Source organism: Opisthorchis viverrini (assembly GCF_000715545.1).
Source record: "Opisthorchis viverrini unplaced genomic scaffold opera_v5_337, whole genome shotgun sequence".
Classification (NCBI taxonomy): Eukaryota; Metazoa; Platyhelminthes; class Trematoda; order Opisthorchiida; family Opisthorchiidae; genus Opisthorchis; species Opisthorchis viverrini.
The window spans coordinates 484844-504379 of record NW_008751995.1 but is presented as its reverse complement, the minus strand read 5'-3'; the positions used below and the strand labels follow the sequence as shown (position 1 = coordinate 504379).

Genomic DNA, 19536 nt, shown 5'->3' with positions numbered 1-19536 from the left:
CAATTGCGTGGCCGCGTTATCCTGTCGGTCAAAGCTATTTACTCAAAGATCACCTTAAACAAAGAAAAGTGCGGTTGGGCTAGTAAGAATCCATGATGCCATATCACAGCGACACCTGTGAAGCCACCCAATTAAGCTACATTAGTCAAACTAAACCGGTGCCCAATCTTGTTGAGCATTCAAGGGACAATAGGTGTTTAAACTTTCCATGAGTTAGCAGTATATTCTGTGCGTGGCCGTCCAACCGTTGTTGCCCCAGCCAAGCTTCCGCGCCCGATGCATTTACAAAAACCAGCTGTTTTCATGAACACATCCGCGGTCTTTGAGGCCATCTCAACAAGTATTGCGTGCCCCTTTTTTTACAAACAGATCGAGAGCCTTGTACTCCCACCGGAGCATTTGTTCACTGCTCCACCAAGGCTACCCACCACTCAAATGGCTACACTTTATTTACACGGTCCGTTTGGCCAGGTGCTCGATGCGGGTGTCCGTCTTGTACTCGGACTCTATCGGTTACTATCTCAAGGAGAAGGTCAGTTGCAATATTTTTAACGCCCGTTCTCGATCGTTTATAATATCCTATTTTACCCACACTCATCGCTATTTGTGGTAAAGGCGAACGAGTTTATTGTTTTAATGTGTATTGGTGACTGATTGTGAGGACTTTTCGCTCATAGGTCAAGCTTAATGTACCACCGGGTTCATCAGGTTTCGACGTTCTTGTTACAGACAGAAGCGACACAAAGAGTGAGTGCAGCAGTTCAGACGCATTCGACCCGAACAAGGCTCGATGGGCGTGCGGAGAATTATTCAAAGCTAGCGTCTTATGATAGTAGGCATTGAGCCGCATGTGGTAAGGCTCCCTGATGCCAGGACGAAAAATGTCCACGAAATATAGATCTTAGCAACTAACGGCGCTGCTTACTTCATTGCACTTGTACAACAATAGAGTGGACTGAACGTTCGAACGGGTTTGCAAAACGGCCCACAAAGAACACTTAAACGCACACAGGAACAATTCAATAGGGCATTGGATACGATGAATTCCAATAGGTCTGTAGTTTCGAAAACTCCAAAATGCTTATAGCTCGAAAAATCAACGTACATGTAACGTTTGTCCCATCAACTATCAACATTTAAGCACCTATAACTTCGGATTAATAGATCTTGTTAGCGTCAGTTGATGAGGGTTAGAGAGCGAATTTACCGACCACAAGGTCCGTGGTTCGAACTCGACCTCCACATCTCCACTTCCCCTGTCTAGGCTTGTGCAACCTGGCAGTATTCTAGCCCTTATGCTTTCTTCGGGTGGCATGGCAGTTAGGCACCGAAATGGTGCTACGGCTGAACGGCTTTTTGAGGGTGTTGAAAGTGGGCCGGAGAAGCATCTTAAAACAGCTGATAGCAGCGCTGTCTGTATATTTTCAACCAAAAATAAGGGGGCGACGCTTATGTTTGATATAAATATAGAATATAGGGACAGAATAACTCCTTGAGAAGCGCAGGAATTGATGGATGGTGCTGAATAGTTGTAAGAGGTAAGTTGTGTCCGTTCAGTGAAGTAATCCAGCAAATCATTATCGAACAAGGTCATAACCAGAGGAGACTTTCCACGAAAAACCTCTACCAAGCTTTTTGGGGGTAGTAGCTTAAACTACTATTCTATTTCTATCCAGGTCTGAGGTGACTAAATGCACAAAAAATGTCAGGGCGTCGATGGTGTGAGTTTACAAGTAAACTGAAAATTTACGTTCGAATCCAGCCTTATTTGCGTTTTCCTCAACAGGATTCTTTTGGTGGATTTAATTAGTGAGAAAGCGATAGCGCAAATGTTTGGGTGACCTTTCAGGAAAAGGGGTGTATGAATAAACTTTCAGAAACTAGGCATTGGATCTTCGGAAATGCGTACATTGAACAAATCAGTGGGAGAAAACTGGGCAGTGTGTGTTTTCAAAACGATTGAATTCGATGCATCACATTCACGATTTGCGTAAACTCCAGGCCAAACGGACATAAAAAGAGCTTCAAAAAGAGGCGTAGTAATTGAACTGGAGGACTCCCTGATGTTCCCCCCCCACGCTGAGTCTGCTGCCATAGAGTTCGCTCAGGATGCGCCACATCTAATGACAACTTTTGTTTCCAAACTTAGTTTCTGACGGCACAAATGTGCTATCGTAAGTTTTGTAGGTGGTAATGAACTTTTAGAACAGACCTACTGTCAAGCTTTTTTTTTACAAATTTGCTTTAGTTTGACGAGGAGAATCCGTTGGCATCGACCGGAATAAACCCCACTGAACAGTACATATCCAAGCAGAAGTTCGATAGCCTGTCATCCTATTTCGATGATGGTGATGCAAACGATGATATGCTCCCAATACAATGAGAGGTGTGAGTGTACAAGCAAGGTGAAGTTAGCAGAATTAATCATGTCTCTAAACTCTTCCACATGAGCGGTCTCTTCTTCGGAAGTACCTTCGAATGACAGTACACATAGGTCATGCCGGCAGATGAGTATGGAACAGCGGCAAAACATCGGGCTATTTCAGAACTCAGCCATCACACAGATAATGCCAAACGGAGTATTTCGTCAGTTATATGGATTCACTTTTACATAGTTGAAAGATAACACGAGCATTGGATGTTTCTACCTTAACAGTCATCCATTTGGTTTGTCGTAGGATACTCTGAGTTCATGTCACTGCGTCTAATTTTCTGTTAATCCGCATTCCCTTTCGCCTTTGTTTCAGAGTACTTTCCCGCAGAGCAAGAGAGGGAACTTTTGTGCCTTATCAAAGGCGACAGTTCAGACCTATCAGCACAAGAGACACCCTCTGGGTTCCTTCATTCTGTCCTGAAGGATGTATCCTCCCTTGAAAATATTGGAAAGGCATATCTCTTTACTGAGAATGCTTGTCATCCTGCTGGGGTTATCCTGCTTCTGGGTGCACTGTTCGAAACACTTGCGTTGCAGTGCCTTTTTCTGTCAATGATTCGGAGTATTCTTCTTCCTAGAAGGTGAGACAACCTTTCTATTCAATCGTTTTCCTCTGTCGCATCACCGGACTGTTACGTGTCAACTTGTTTTAGCTGCACCCAACCGTTGTCTTTCCAGGTGAAACTCAGTGCGATCAGATAAGTGGCTTTGTTATTGAGTTATTCAGTTCTTAATCTCAAAACTTAATGTCGACCACTGGTGTATTCGGTCACGGTGCATTTTTTTGACCCACGTAGCGACTGACCCATCGTTACCCGACTGATTCCTCACTTTGGGAGCCAATTCCTTTTCTTGGTGTGGACAACTCCTCCACCTAAGCTCTACTCAGCTCCTGCAAAGTGCCATTTCGATGAAGGCTGCATTTCCCGAAAACCGTTTAGTTAAAGCTGTCATTTCGTTAGGGTAGACGCAATATACTCATTGGTGGTGTTTTGTTGTCTTGTGTAAGATAATTTCGCAAGTCACAGTACTGGTAAACTGAAGGAGTATCCGTATACTGCTATCTAACAGCATTTTTTCGGACTAGTGGAATGGTTCTTATAGCTGATGATGATATTCCACCGGCATTCCGGTTTGCGTCACATCGTGAACTATGCTGCCAGTTCCTCTGATCACTTTCGTTTGACTCTTGTACTTTCGCCGGAGTCCTTTAAGCTGGATAGGTATTAGAAATTGGATACCCAGTTGACAAGATACCTTTGAGGTGTAATCACTGGTGTTGGATTGCCTATTTTTGTGGGGCTCACCGAGATTCGTGGGTGTTTGTTGTATGACAGAACTATACGGGTAGACATGTTCGAAAGGAATTACCTCATAACCACTCGGTATTTGTTTTCAGGGGTCATGTAAACTAGCCTGTGGGTGCAAAATGTGAGTTCTTACGTGGATGATCTCTATAAGATTGTGTATCCCCAGCGACGAGCCTCTTTGAACGCTCAAAAAAGGCTGTGCATTCCCCCGCGAACCGAGTGTTTCCTTTGTTGGCTTGTTCTATATCCCAACGGATGTATTCCAATCCATAGTGATGGGGGAAACTAGTTGATATAGGAAAGCGCTCCCAATGAGTGGCTAGCATTTATCCGAGGAACTGCGTTCTACTATCTCACTTACTTTACTCACTGACTGAGTAAGAAAAGACATGTAACCTTGTGGTTTTAGAGATGCGATGTTGACGGCTTGCAGCGGTAGTGAGTGCGCCTAAAGGTGTAAAACAAAGCACTATGTAGTACACGATTCTTTTGTAAATTGTGTTGACTGTCATCAACACTCAATGCACTCCTTTCAAGTCTTTTACAGTGTGACAGCTTGTTGCAACTCCTCAAATGACACGTCGCACCGATTATTGCATTAACCCTTTGAAGGAAGCTATCTCACAGAAAGGGGTTATTCAGGTTTTTTTTCGAGGGAACATCCGCTGAGTCTTTATGGACGAGGAATGCTGCTATTGACTGTTGGGTGGCTGTGCCTGTTGGAGATCACTGCAACCGATTTTCACTCATGTTTTTTATCTTATAAACTTCAGTCACTTTCACCTGCGGTCCGGGAAACAGCAACGTCGTAAGGCAAACAAAGCACAAAGGGGGAAACATACGGGAGGTGCCGATCGGCGAAATCATGTAGATGCGTCAGGCCCCTTAGAGAAGCGGTTGGACATCCTTGGTTCGCGTGTCTTTGCTGCTGTCAGTGATATCTCTGTGACGACTCAAAAATTAGCTTCTGTGACTGAAGCCTGGACACAGTGGGCCAAAACGCATGCTTGTGAGGAGTTCCATCAGTTGGCATCACAATTTAGCCACCACTTGCTATCAGAGGAGATGGTGGAAAAAGTGAGTAGTTGACCCTTATTTTCCGGCTTTGAAAAGGTTAAACACTGTCAGGTGACGGGCACTCTTTGTTTTGACGGTTATCTATATGTGCTACCTGTTTTTTAGACAGGTTCACTGTTGTGCTACTTACGGGTTTGAACGCACCACAAGAAAGGTATCTGTATCCAGGTTACCAGTTCTTTGAACTTATTGCCCTAATGATTTCAGTGGTACCTTTCATCGAAATTCATCTTCCGTTTACCTCCTCAGTGCGGGCTGTCTCAGTGGTTAGAGTACGAATTTACTGACCGGAAGTTCCGTAGTTCGAATCCGACTTCTGCCACTTGCTTTCCCTGTCCAGGCTTGGGTAACCTGGCACTATCCCAGCCCTCGTGCCTCTCTCTGGTGGTATGGCAGTTAGGCTCCGAAAGGGTGCTACAGCTAAGCGATTCTTTTATCTCCTCGGTACCTTCACCCCTTTATATCCGAGTTTGTGCTCTGTTCGAAAAGCGACTACTCAATTGGTTGCGTACTTGCGTGGTTCGTGAGACGCGTATGAATATACATATTTCTGTAGGAAAATCTCTACACTAGAAGCCGAGGTTTCCCAAAGATTCACTGCTTCCATTCTGATACAATGAGCCCACTGGGTGACACAGAAGTCCTATTTCCCACTGGGCTTACTTACCAGAAGGTCTCTGGCTCGAACCTTACCTCCGCATTTTGACCGCTCCTGTCTATGTTTGAGCATCCTGGCAGTATATCATCCCTCGTGCTTTTATCGGGTAACATGGCTGCTAGGCACCGAAATGGTGCTACAGCTGGACTATTTATCCCATTTCTATTATTCCTCAGTTTGGAGTATTGGGACATGTGTGGCGACTTATTCCTGAGAATTGCAGACACCAACTAGCACTGCCTTGTGATTAGGCTTGTGAGCCAAAAGCTTTGGTCATGGACCTAAATCCTCCTTCCTAGTTGTGAATGCCATAGCAGTACCACAGCTCAAGTATGACTATGAATCAGATAACTACAAATGACTTCGTGTCACATCAGCCGGTCGGATAAGCTAAAATAGAATGCGGCTGGCACATTTCTTCTCCCCCACGACACCCCTTGGCTGGCGGCATCTTCTTGGACCCCGTTCTCTAGGGACAAGCGGCTCCATCATCAGTGTTGGTTTGAATATCTACGCTTAACTCGTTCGTCACGGCCGTAGACGCTTCGAACTCATTCTTTAAACCTTGACCCATACTTTCTCTGATTCTGTTTAACGTTCGAACTTCGAAACCAGCTGGACAGCAGACTAATCATGCATTGGGCTCACCTTTTTGTTAATGTGTGCTGCCCGTCTGAAACGAGAATTCTTTGGTTGGTAATTCGTCTTGATAAGGTTTACAGGCTCCAGGGGGGCACTACCAGCTAAGAGAGTTGTCCACACTTACTCACAACTGATCGAGTCAAACAGGCCTGAAGTATACAAAACATCCTGTGGTAGGCCACATGAATGTGAAACGACGTCATAATGTTCGTTTGGTCTATACAGGACCCCCCCCCTAGGACACCATCTCCTTGATTTGGCCCTGTGAGTATGTCTCTGAAACGTGGGGTGCAAAAAACAAACAGTTCCACTGCTGTTTCCACTAATGAAGTAGGCCATGTTGAAACCGGTGAAGGTTGTTAAATACCTGAGAGGAGTTCATGCAAATCCGTTAGATTTGATCGTCTTCCTATTAAAAATAAGTAGTGTCCTTAGGTGCTGCGGAAGTCAGTTGTGTTGAGAATCGAAGGCCGAACTTTGATGAATTGGGCTTATGAGAGTTGTGCAAAAAACATTCAGTTTCCCATCAATTTTCGGTGATGGTTATGAGTAGGTCACCTGCGCTTTATTTATCCTACACCCATGGTGCCTGCGCCGTTTGCCTTATCATTTTTTCGACTCATTCGTCCGGATGGCGAAAGACGTATAAAGCAGATATTATTCACCAACACTATTCACAAGGTCAGTGAGAACTCTGGACAGCTCGCTACTGGCTTCGGATTCCTTCGGGCTTGCTAGGTAAGCGAAGAATGTCGTAAGCAAGAGATCCACTTGAATCTCATTTGAGACTCCCGTTAAAAATAACTTGACTAAATAATTAGCTCCCCACGGATGTACAGTTTGGTGCTCAAGTACAGATTGAGTTGGTGGGGCTAGATAGACCTGATGAGGTTAAGCTGAACCAGAGTTGGTTGCCAATAGTTTCTATCAATCTTATGAGTAACTTCGAAAGCAACTTAAGATATTTTGAGCATCGTTTTGACTAAAAAATGAGTAGTCTTTTTGCGACACATCCAAATTACCATAAACGTGGGATTCAAGTGAATTCCATTGCTATTTGTGCAACCCTGTAGGAGAAATCCTGATGGAAAAGTTGGATTGTGGTTTGTCCCCTTGGGTCATGTTTTCTTTGCACTATATTATATATATTACATATTCTACCTTACCAGAATAATGCGAAGCAGGACATAGTATCACGCTTCTCTCTCCGATTTTCTAGTATCCGGTGTTGGTTCCCGACTCCCGGACTTCTTTGTTCAAAGAGATCGCAAAGAGTCATGAGAAAACCTTTGATCGTCTTCTCACTGGGTTTCGCATGAAGCAAGCAGGTCTCACGCGGTTGCAGAATGAACTCCTCATCTACGAACAATGTGTAAAAAAGATGTCAGAATGTCTGTTGGACGAATCCGCTTCTTGAAACTCCTATCCAACCACCATCTACGATCTCCTCGCGTTGTCGCTCAACTATCGCCCTGGGGGTTGGAATTCACTCCAGCAAATACAAAACTCCCTGGAGTTCCAGAATATCCCTGCCTATTTTATGCTTCATGTTACATGGAGTAATCAATCCTGAATCACTAGTTATCTTCTGAGCTGAAGTTGCCTTTTTTGTTTTCTGTCCAGTTGTGTGTTTGTGTGCTGCACGCTGATCCTGCACAAGGGGATGACTCAAGGTGTTTGAAAGTTGATGCGATATGGCTGGCTTTGGATCCAGTCATTGAGTTATTTTTAATGAGGACGCAAGCTTTAGCCTAAAAACGTGCTTTAAGTGTATACGTATGGCCGAATATCGCTTTGTCATATATCAAAGTGTGGCCTGCGAATAGCACGAGCTGCCAACTGACCCTTATGCAAGGTAGGATTTAAGCGTTCACTTGCCCTACTAGATAAGACTAATGGTTTTAGGACTCCTCGTTATAGTTCGCCTCAGTTGCACGGCGTTTAGATAATTCTATAAACAACCTGTGCTCATTGGGTCTTTTCCAGAGGGATGTCAGAATGGTTCGATGCGACAGGTGAATTCAGAGAGGGCATCCATTCTACTGCAATAATATCAGACCTTCGTGCTTCGAACGTTCACTGGCCTTGACTGACAAAAGGCAAGGTGGTCGTTTGTCGTAGAAGCTTGTTCCTGCAACCTTATCCTGTCCCAAAATTGTCGTATATAACTTTTGGCCGTTTGCGTATTCACACTATGATTCACGTTCAAGCGAACGCACCTTTCGTAAACGGTAGCGGAGGTGACCGAGCGCATAGATTCGCGGTGGGACGGTTTTCGCTGTTGCATCTCCGAGTTATTTGTCACTTTGTATGTCCACCAACCAGGAATCAGAGCTCCCAACTGCGGTTTCCAGATGAGGGTCATATATCATACTGCTTGTCTGTTTCACCTATGAAGCAATGCTTATACCACTGGCTCAGTTCGCGTTGGTCAGTTAAACAAGTAGATTTGAGAGAAGTCTTGCTTTGTGGTTGGGGAACCTGGCCCTTCCAATCCGAAGGAGCTGAACGTTTGCACCGTGTCCCAGAATCTCATTAGTTAGTTGGCTTCTGTCTGTTTGCAGTGAAAGATTGCGAAAAAGCGTACTTCGTAACAGAGCTAACGTAGTTTATCAGACTAAGGTGGTTGGAACATGAGCGTGCTTAACCATCGTGTCTCCGAGATTTCGATTTTTCATTCGAGACCCTCGTTGTTGAAGGTCCGTGAGGGGAAGGCGATGACGTAAAAATGCTAAATAGAGGAGGCTACAATCAAACTGAGTGTTGTGGAATCTCAACGGCTTTCTCATCGTGACCAGCCTGATTCTTTGCAGAGGGCTGAAAACTCCATTATACAGTAGGTGCAACTAAGCCTGGTGTTGAGCGTGTTAGTACTTCATAGTCGGTTTCGTATCTTTATAAGGTTGTTTTGTGCTGTATATGGCTTAAAAAAGACACTCAGTTAAACGCACTAGTGGTCTGTTACTCCGACAGGCGTCTCAGGTTAGTTTGTTTTATTGCTGTTCGCAGGTACGAACATCTTTTGATAACTTCCCTTGAGGACATAAGACCCCTGGCACCAAATTCCCTACACCCCCCCTAGACTTCATGATAGGACCTTCTCTCCTCATTGTCGTGTGACAATGATTTTTCTGTGATGATGAATAGTTTCTTATATACCGATATCCTTGCCTAACTTATCACTCGACCTGCTCCCCATTCTGGGTCCTTATTCGCTTGCCCATTCGACCGTGAGTGCGGCCTTCCGGTTGTTTTATTTCATGCTACTCATAACCTCCGGGTAGCTGGACCAATCTATGCGTGNCGACAGGCGTCTCAGGTTAGTTTGTTTTATTGCTGTTCGCAGGTACGAACATCTTTTGATAACTTCCCTTGAGGACATAAGACCCCTGGCACCAAATTCCCTACACTCCCTCTAGACTTCATGATAGGACCTTCTCTCCTCATTGTCGTGTGACAATGATTTTTCTGTGATGATGAATAGTTTCTTATATACCGATATCCTTGCCTAACTTATCACTCGACCTGCTCCCCATTCTGGGTCCTTATTCGCTTGCCCATTCGACCGTGAGTGCGGCCTTCCGGTTGTTTTATTTCATGCTACTCATAACCTCCGGGTAGCTGGACCAATCTATGCGTGGTTGACGCTGACTGAGTGAATCGGTTTGGTGAAACTCAATGAACCTAACATACGAACAGTTCTGGAACTGTTGACGCAGTTATCGGAGTTGGGATGCTTATCATCTGATGTTTTACCTGCTCAAGACAGGCGCTTTTTCTAGGCTTTTTGTGGCTGGCGACCGCCACTGCATCCATTAGCCAATATATTCCTTGCTCCGTCAGTGAAATAAATGCTTGGTTTGTGTGTGCGTACATTCAATTCGGATTGAGTATTTCGTCCGATATCACACGGCTTCAGGAAGCATAATATGGCCTCCTATCCTTTCAGCCTTAATCGCATCCAAACTGAAATGGATTCTCCATCCACATCCACAACAACACACCGAAAACCCACGGGAGATCATCAGAGTTCGGAGACATCGGCCCAACCAGATTCAACCGAAGGGGCTTCGCAACCTTCCAGCACAAGCGGCACTTTCGAATGTCACATTTGTCTAGACTCTGCTCGGGATGCGGTAGTGAGCATGTGCGGTCATCTGTTCTGTTGGCCTTGTTTGTACCAGTGGCTAGAGACCAGCAAATCCTGTCCAGTGTGTAAATCGGCTGTCAGTCAGGACCGGGTTAGTATTCCGTGCAATATTGTTTTATATTACTATTGGTCACTCCCATTCCTAATTCGTGGAATTTTCTTGTCATACGATCGTTAGTAGGCAGACCATGCTTGGCATTAAGACGTTTGAACCCAGTAACTTTGACGCTTGCTAATGAGCTGAGTGACCATCTATTCTCAACCGACTTTTATAAACTGTTCGATGTATGTTAGGGCTCCTTGTAGACCTGATTTTGTTTGTGCCTACGCACCACAGTTATGGACTCTCCTCATTATCTTGATTGTTGCGAAGCTGATATTTTGGACGACGCCCGTGTACGTTCCATCACCTTGACTCAACAGAAAGCAACAGCTTCACCTTATTGGACAACATCGATTGCGACTCCCATCTGGTTACACTGAGGGTATTGGTTCCTATTCCACTAGAGTAGAATTCATCCATTTAAGTTAAAACCACGGACAGCATTCCAGAGGTTGGCTGTTCGTGTGGACGATGTAGCATCGATTCGGATACAACGCCTCCCGAACTTGTAAAATTTCAGATCATCTTGACGGAATTTCTGGGCAGAATGATTGCAGTCTCTTTTACTTCCGGCAAAGCTATATTGAGGTCTATAAGTCGCTTTTGAAACGTGCACATATTGGAACTAAATGTGCTTCGTATTTCACTTGATCCCAACCCTATCGACTAGAGCTTAATTCTGTCTATTTGATTTTAGTTCCTCGTTCGGATTACTTTCTGCCTGCAAATTTGTTTCCTATCCTTCTTTCGAGTGTTGAGATAGTTATGAGAATCGCATCCTCACCATACTACTTCATCCCGACACCTATTGTTTTTTTAGTTTTCGCTCACCTGTAGGAGTTTTGTTAGGTTGACGTCTGTGCTACCGTGGATGGGCACGTAGTGTTTTTCCCACGTTCTTTTATCCCCCCATCACCCGATATGCTTCTGGCAACAGTTTTGCTGGAAGTTTTCCACTAAGTTAATGATTTTCGAACCTTGTTTCACTTGAACGGAGTTTGTACGAGCTTGAGGAGGATTTTCTAGTTGAATACGCATTCACACATGTCCGTCTAGTTCGGAATCTCAGTTGTATACCCGTGTTCATGAACTGAGACAGCTATCAAAATGTGACGTGAGTTTCGTACCAATGACATCTGCAAATCTGACAACATTGATTAGTTATGCTGTCCTTTATGTGTACTTTTCATTTTAAGGTTGTTCCACTCTATGGCCGCGGATCTGATCATACTCGAGATCCACGCAGCAAGATTCCACCACGTCCGGCCGGTCGCCGTGCTGAACCAGAATCCAATGCTCCNTGTACTTTTCATTTTAAGGTTGTTCCACTCTATGGCCGCGGATCTGATCATACTCGAGATCCACGCAGCAAGATTCCACCACGTCCGGCCGGTCGCCGTGCTGAACCGGAATCCAATGCTCCCGGTTTTGGTGGAGTGTTCAATAACCTATTTGGAAACACTGACGGCAATAGTAACTTCCGAATGTCAGTCGGAATCGGGGCATTCCCTTTTGGCTTCCTGGCTACTGCATTCAATTTTGGCGGAGATGCACCAACTCCCAGTAGTGTAGGACCAGGGTCGAATGATGTTCCATGGAGTGCAGATGCCGAAACAATGTCGAAGTTGTGCCTATTCGTCGCCATTTTCTTCATTGTCTGGTTACTCATTGCGTGAACGAAATTCAGTGTGATCCACCCTTACGTGTCACTCTCTCTTGTCACTTTCGGAGCCTACTTTTCTCGTTAACTTTGATCAGAGAATAGTCGTTATTTCGTTTGTGATATCCCTCTCTGTGTTCTCACCGAGCTGTGGAACTGAGCTGACCTCTCATGGTGTATTCTAACCCGTTTTCTCTCGTCGCTGTGCGAATTCATATTGGTTCTTTTCGGATCACCAGGCATTCAGATTAAGCGCTATCCGTCCAATCTTTTTTCCTAACCTCCCCACTGCATATACCTTCACTGATTTCGCACTGTCATCGCTGAGTGAGACAGTGTTCTTTGTCCGATCTCGTCTCTTTGGATAGCTTCAAACAAATACACGCGGTTCGATTGTGTTCAGTTATTTCTTGTCCTACGGCATTACACACAGATTCGCCGTCTAATTTTACTAAGCGCTACGTTCACGTGATCGCTTTCGACCCAGTCACTCGTTTATTCATTATTATTTTCATTTTTCATCCAGCGCAAGAGGTAGAGAGAGAGGTTGCGCAGCTCAACCCCGAGAATGTGAGGATGAGCGGTTCTGTACAGTACATAAAGTAACTGATTCAAGGAACTTCTGCACTTGTCTTAATGCACTTGGCCCTCCAATTTTGTTTACAGTTCCTTGAGTTACCGACATGCTCCCAAGCCTTGGGAGGCAGCGAATTCTACTTTTATCTCTTGTGACAACGTGGTAGTTTTTCACGAGACGCCGCACTCAATAACCTTGGGATGTACCTTGTAAAGGGGCCAGGTCTCATGCCTTACTGACATTTGGAGCATATGGTCACCCATCCTTCCAGTGCATTTAGTCGACATGTCTTGCCTTTCTGAAGTGTAAAATAAATATTTTGGCCTTTTTTTGTCTTATACCGGACGATCTACTGACCGACAAGTTCTCGTTTTTGGATGGTTTTTTGTCCAGGCCTAGCAGTAGCTGAGCGTCCATGCTTCCTCCACCTATACGGGGAGTGTATAGACACCGATAAACGATTGCAGATAACATAGTATTCGTAAAGGAAGTGTACAGAGTACATTAATATGGATGCTAGCAATTGAGGATATCAATGGGAACGGAAACACAAGTTCCCATTCCTCAAGTCCGCCCTGTAACCGGAGCCATCCAGTCTTATAAGCAGTTATAGTATAATCTATTCTGTTGTTCCCCTATGTTCATTTGTACACATTGATAGTTGTTCTGCTTTGCAGGTCTATGGTGTTTTTTCTGTTACAACAACAAACTTGGTTTTGCTGCTTAGCTCCGCCACAGTGATGGTCTATATCTGGTTACAATGAAGTTGGATTGGTGCTATTCGTAGCCTTTGCTTAGATAATAGTAAGGGTGGCCGAACCGCATTGTACCGGCCCCTTATTGTATGTGATCTGTTTTGACCTCATTTTAAGTGCAACTTTTCCGCTACCCCGTGGTACACTGCGCCCTGCAAGAGTGCACAATCGGAACCAGGCAAATCCGTTCGCGTATGTAAGGCGTTAGTTTCTTGGGCTGGGAACGTACGGTTCCTTATAGTTCAAGGTAAAGTGAAACCGGAACTTCGTGCTCTCTTTTTTGGAAAGCTTCCCTTATCAAAAGTTTATATATATATATATGTATATATATATATATAATATGCTGACAAAATTAGGAATTTGGATTGTTTTTGCAGCAAGGATTCTAAATTTGCTTCCAGGTTGAACTGCGCATAGAAATGGATTTCTTTTGTAATCATACGGCTTTTAAGTTTCCTATAATGATTGACTCATTAAGAGGGAAGGTATTACTCCGATTTGGTTAGATCATTGTAATGAAATCTAAGCCGTATGGCATTAGAAATACGTTTACACCATGTTGATTCCCCTTTATTATGACTTTCTGGATTTATTTTGTCCCTTTGGTTGTTCCGGAACGGTTTAGGGACAGCTTTCATATAGCTATTACCATTATCTTGAATGATCGGGACCAATAAGTCACAATGTTTTGGGCTGGTTCTTCATCTTTCTAGAGCTAGTAATCGTGTGCTTTCTCTTTCACCATTTGCGGAATTTCCCGCTTAAGTTATGTGATTTTTGGTCGATGGCAATGTGGGTGCACTTTTTCCTGACTTAATATTGCTTTTTTAGAACAGTTTACTGGTTAGTTGTTTCCAGACGTAGCAGCCCCACCCACCAGTCCTTCCAATTCCTCTAAAAAAGCCTCCCCATTTCGTTTCAGGTGCATCAACAAGCATGGTACGTGTGAAATACCGATACTTGGTTTGTTTCGTCTCCATCCAGGCGTCTATATCCCGCTGGCCCCCTGGCTATCCTGGCTGTCATCCAGACGACTCATGTGCGTTGCGTGTGAACGAAGGACACCTGCTTCACGCAATCCGGTCCTCTGTTTTGAAATGCCACGGCATTGTTGGTGTGGGTCAGTGTATGTCTCGTCTGAGATTGATACACTGGTGTTCTGCGTCTGGGCTATTGGTGCTTCGGTGTCTTCGAAGTGAAGCTACTCGTATCCAAGCTGCTCTGGCCTTGATCACCCGTCTTGAATGGGGTGAGGGTTTTGTATACACGGTGACTGTAGGGTTGTCTCCATTGGAACCGCCTTCATTTATGGACTCGAGTACACAATACTGTTGCTCTTGGTCGTCGCTTTTGAGCACAGCTAACGTATGTCTGCTGCTAGTGGGTTGAAATTCCCTGAAACAGCTGTCTATATCAAATCGGTTATTGAAACTGCCCCATAGAACGATCAGTGTAGTCACGCGAAGGAAACTTGACTAGTCCCTCGTTGAAAAAGAGGTAATTTTTCCACCAGAATCATCCCCGCGGAACGTATACCGCATGATGCTGACGTTCACCGTATGCATGAAGTCTCGGTAATTAAGGTCAAAAACAAGCATAAGTTACATTGTCGACCCCAGGGATCAAGTTGTTAATTCGTTTGCAATGGTTCCATCCTACTTTGGAACACGAAATGGCTTCATGTCTCCCGGAATCCGCGAGCACGAAGTCTCATTGGAGAAACCCTGAGGTCCCTCCTTTTAGATCCAAGGTAACTTTGATTTTTCAGTTGCGACTTCCTCCTGTGGGCGAAGCCAATCAATTCTGAAAAGCGAGAAAGCACTGTCTAACTGTTTCATCTTTACTGGGAATCATCACTGCGTGCCTGACGAAGCTCCAGGCAGTTTCGAACCGGTGAGCTCCCTTCTACTGGTTGGTAACTATTAACCTTTCGACCTCGAGCGGCTAGTTAGCATTCTCATCTTTTCGGCATGGATTGGTTTCACGTACACAGCAAGACCTCAATTGAAAATTCCCAAATCTTCTCACACTACTATGACCTATCGACTTGATTGTTATGTGCTGATAAACTGATCGCGGCCCTAATCTCAAGCTTGTTGCCAGAGCCCACATTTTTGTGAATCTTTGAATATGACTCGACAGGACTGTTGGAGATCCACAGATAGGTGGGGATGGCTAGTCTGGTTAGGATATTCTGAAGCTCTGTGTAACGCTTCAAATTTTATACCAGAATTTAAACACCCCGTTTGAGTATATCAACTTCACCTCGAGCTCCCTTTTTAGTCTGAAGAATTTCACCGAAATATTTTATGCGGAATAGCGGGATATCTTAGCATGGGAAGTGTTTTGCTATTAAATATTGATCTGTGTCCTTTCCAACACTGTCTAAGCCCTTGACCTACCTCATTCTCTCAGATGCAATGAAACTTAGCTCCACCACACATACAGTGCGACATATCTTTGTCTACAGTGATGAACTGACTCAAAGTGGCACTGAGAGAACTCTTTTTTCTGTTGGGTTTCCGATTGTAGTTCTTTGAGATGCCTTATTCTATATTCTATAAATCTCTCTGGAAGAGTTTTCGGGGAATAACTGTTCATCGCAGATGATGCTAGTCCATTTTTGGCATCCCAAATGCATAATCTTAGACACGCACGCGTGTTTTTCCAGATGAGGCATTATCTTTACTGTACACATTTAAGGATGGACCCTTTCTCTATTGTTTCCTATGCAACAACCAATAAACGTGTGCATCAAAAATGACGTTCACGGTTGGTGGGTTCACAAAAATGGAAGTTCGAGTCTGGGACGAAGTCGCGTCTGAAGCTAACAGTCCTTTTACCTAAGCAATTATTCAACCCTTTTGCTTAGTAGTATGGCGCTAAATGTCCACTTCGACCGATCCCTCTGGTGCCTGATTTGCATACCTGTTTCCTCCCCGCCTCCACTACCAGCGACATTTAGGCTCTTCTTGTCTGACTTGTCATTTTTTCCTCTTGTAGGTGATCAGCAGCGGCGCGCGCTGTTCGATGTTCACCATTCCAGTGGAACCGTTCGGGGTTGTCAAAAATTCCTCGTGCAATTTTATTCTCATCAGCTTTTTTCTCGGCCTTATGCGACAGTTCAAACAGCACTGTCTCAACTCGTTCGACAAAAAACTGTCTCTCAGTTCCCTCCGAAACTTGTTGACGAAATGTCTTGATTTCCATCGATTGTACCTTGTACATACACTATCCCATTTGAGAAAGCTGCCTTCTAATTCGTCTTTCTCGTTTTCGCCTGCTTTTTTAACTTTCATTGTAAGGCGTTGGGTCTATGCAGTCATCTCAGAACCAACTCTTGACATTCACATCATGCAGAGAATGAACGAATCCGTCTTTCCACTTTACGATTGCCTTAGGTAGGCAATAACGCCTGACCCCGAGATGAATGGCACACCATGTTTTTTCGCCCTTCCCTGATCTGAGACTCGTCCTTCTGGAGATGGAGATTGAAAGTAACTACTTGCTACCACTGAGGATTCTGTCAGGTTTCGTATTATCGGTCTTAGCTTGAAGTCAGTTTCGAGGAGAGGCAACTTTTCTCTCAGCCCATGCTTTAGTATGCATCACGAAAATATGCAGTGACTCCAAAGTACCAACAAATGAGTAACTGTCATATTCGTTAACCCTAATTACCTGGTATCCCGACCACAGTCATACAGTTACAAAGCTAGATGTGCTTGGTATTTTCTAGCTTACTTTGTATTGAGAGTGAGAAACCATAAATTTTCAGTGATCACCGCGAGTTTGGTGTTTGGATGGATTATGCACTCTTCCTCCGCGTACGGCCTGCGAACTGGTTGGGAGATACCATCCAGTTTGAGAACTGCTATCGTCAGCTTCGAACTGATCTTGAAGTTGCACTTCTTCAGAGTTGCGGTAATTGTTATGTAAATCCATAAACAGATATCTAGAATGTGTGCAAAGTTGCCATTTGTTCAACTTGTGGTTGCTGTTTTGTTTGGTTCGGTTCTCTTGTTCAAAACCACCATTCTAAGTGGTGTTCGGGCTTGAATGCTATCATGATCCCTTGGACTGAACTGGTTGAAGCTTCGTTTCTCAATGTTCAGTTATGCCATCTTATTACCATGCAGTCTTGGAATAAACTCAGGAGTATGCAAACAGAAAGGCTTTTGCAGACTATTTGTAAATGCTTCCTTACTCCTGTGACGGGGCGGTTTAAAAAGAGTTGGCTCTGAAAACTGCCTCCGCCGCTCATCCAAAGTTTGACCATGATCACCATAAAATAAATAAGTCAGTCGCCAAAACCTTTCGAAGAGCCCTGTGTACATCAGTAGGAATAATATATCTATGTTTGCGACTTCGGACTTCACAGCTGTTGCGTCTTGCAAACGTTATTGCAATTCCATGTCGGTCTTTGGCTTGCCGTTCCGCCCACTACTGTACATCAAAAAGCACGATTGCTTGTTTAATCGAAACGGTGGGAAATTGTTACAACCGTATTTCTGGGTTTGTCACGGAATTTTTACTGCGGTCAAACGGGAAGATCCGAGCCAAAAATGTTCGATTCTGATTGGCTCACACTGAGCAATCAGAACGTGCCACCTTATGGTCCGTCGTCGATATATCCGTCCAATCGAGCGCATGTTCACTTTCTCAGATCGGCTCTAGATACAAGCCCTTACTGCCAGGTAGATCGGACTAGAGCCATCAGCCCCGAGTAGGTAATGAAAACATCCTTCAGGTATCTAACTGCCATGCCACCCGAAGAAAGCATGAGGGCTGGTATACTGCTAGGTCCACAGGTCTAGACAGGAGGAGTCGAGCTACCGAGTTAGGTTCGAATCATAGACCTGCTGATCAGTAAATTCACTATTTCGAGTTCTGAATAGGTTCCTTCAAGAAAATCCTATCAGCTGCATGCTCGTGTTCCAGGACTTTAGGTCAGAAGCCTGGCTTCTCTGGACGTAGCCCTGGTCCACCAACCATCTTGTGAGTGGGTTTTGAGGTGAGGTTTTCCAACCAGATATCCTTCCTGGGACGTGTCATTGACCATCGAAGGTTCTTGGCCCACCGACCTTTTCCCCTCATCTTTCTTTGCACCGCATGTGTTTTCCATGTGCGTTAAGTGAATCAGATTAGCCTAACAGTTTCAAAGATCTAATTCTTTTTAGTTCTCTTTACTTCCCGTCGAATCGGTCGGTATACACATCTTTCTCATGCAGTATTCTCCTTCAATCTTGACAGACGCTTCTTCGCAACGCACGTGCGAGAAACCACCTCGGTGTCGTATCCTAATCCCCCGACACGAAGCCCGATTTCGCACATTTCACTTTCAAATTTTAGGGTCTCAGAGTTACACCAACTCAACAGACGAATGCACGTTACTGGACTTTAGGAAAAAAAGTCTTTACCGTGCCCAGCTTGGCTAAACCAGAAGAGTGGAAATGCCATTTTTTTATTGTCATTGTATGCACGTAAAATTCTCTGGGCTCGTTCAGCTTGTGAGAAGCACAGTTTGTTGTTATCACATGCAATGTGAAGGCCACTGTTGACCGACTGAACGGTTTAGAGACTGTTCGTTTTGGCCGAATCAAATTCGATGCTCGTCGGATGGATGGTTGACGGGCTCACAGAAGACCAATAGAGTAGGCTAGAAGGTCTTGCCATCGGATGGAAGCTTTAGCTTCCATGTCAGTTGGCCTGTCGAGTGTAACGTTTACAAAACCACATTTCGTCACATACTGTTATACGAGTCAAAGGCCTACCTGAGAACGTTTCTAAACCATTCTCCGAACCGAGTGAAAACGTCTGATCCGCATGGCAAATCAAGTTGAATAACGACGCAAAACGACGTGCTATTCGGAGACACCAACAGTTGATGTCACGAAAAAAATCAAACCCGCGTCACTAGCCATCATCCATAATAAGAAAGAAATCAGAGAGTCTCATCATTTCGGCAAAACATTCATGCCATAATGTCCCCAACGAAAGACGAAAACCAGAAGCTGCAAAAGGGGAAGGAAATGTTCACTGAGATATTCCATACTGTAATATTCCATAAGAAGCATCAAAACGATGAATCCTGATGAGCACACACAAGAGCGACTGGATTGTTGCTGCTATTTATATGTGGACACTGGAGTCTCTAGGATCGGCTTGTAAGT

At 44.5% G+C, this 19536-nt stretch overlaps 4 protein-coding genes across 4 annotated transcripts in view; 3 read left to right on the top strand and 1 right to left on the bottom strand.

Annotated features, from left to right (window-relative positions):
• The window catches only part of T265_10145 (hypothetical protein), a gene marked incomplete at both ends in the record, with an annotated part of 41053 nt that extends 33339 nt beyond the window's left edge, over positions 1-7714 (top strand). Inside the window, 4 exons of the mRNA XM_009176424.1 lie at positions 370-532; positions 2748-3015; positions 4518-4821; positions 7341-7714. Of these exons, the coding sequence (XP_009174688.1) occupies positions 370-532; positions 2748-3015; positions 4518-4821; positions 7341-7538 (933 nt within the window). The remainder of the gene's footprint in view (positions 1-369; positions 533-2747; positions 3016-4517; positions 4822-7340) is intronic.
• Positions 7715-13124: 5410 nt separating this feature from the next.
• T265_10142 (hypothetical protein) lies at positions 13125-16569 on the top strand (the record flags this gene model as incomplete). The annotated part of the gene is made up of 3 exons (XM_009176421.1): positions 13125-13179; positions 14289-14615; positions 16370-16569. 3 exons carry the CDS (start codon positions 13125-13127, stop codon positions 16567-16569), a joined length of 582 nt encoding a protein of 193 aa, XP_009174685.1.
• T265_10143 (hypothetical protein) lies at positions 16328-16576 on the bottom strand (the record flags this gene model as incomplete). The annotated part of the gene is made up of 1 exon (XM_009176422.1): positions 16328-16576. The coding sequence occupies one exon, from the start codon at positions 16574-16576 to the stop codon at positions 16328-16330; it is 249 nt and encodes an 82-aa protein (XP_009174686.1).
• Positions 16577-19447: 2871 nt separating this feature from the next.
• T265_10141 (hypothetical protein) overlaps positions 19448-19536 on the top strand; it is a gene marked incomplete at both ends in the record, with an annotated part of 3736 nt that continues 3647 nt past the window's right edge. The window contains one exon of the mRNA XM_009176420.1: positions 19448-19530. The remainder of the gene's footprint in view (positions 19531-19536) is intronic.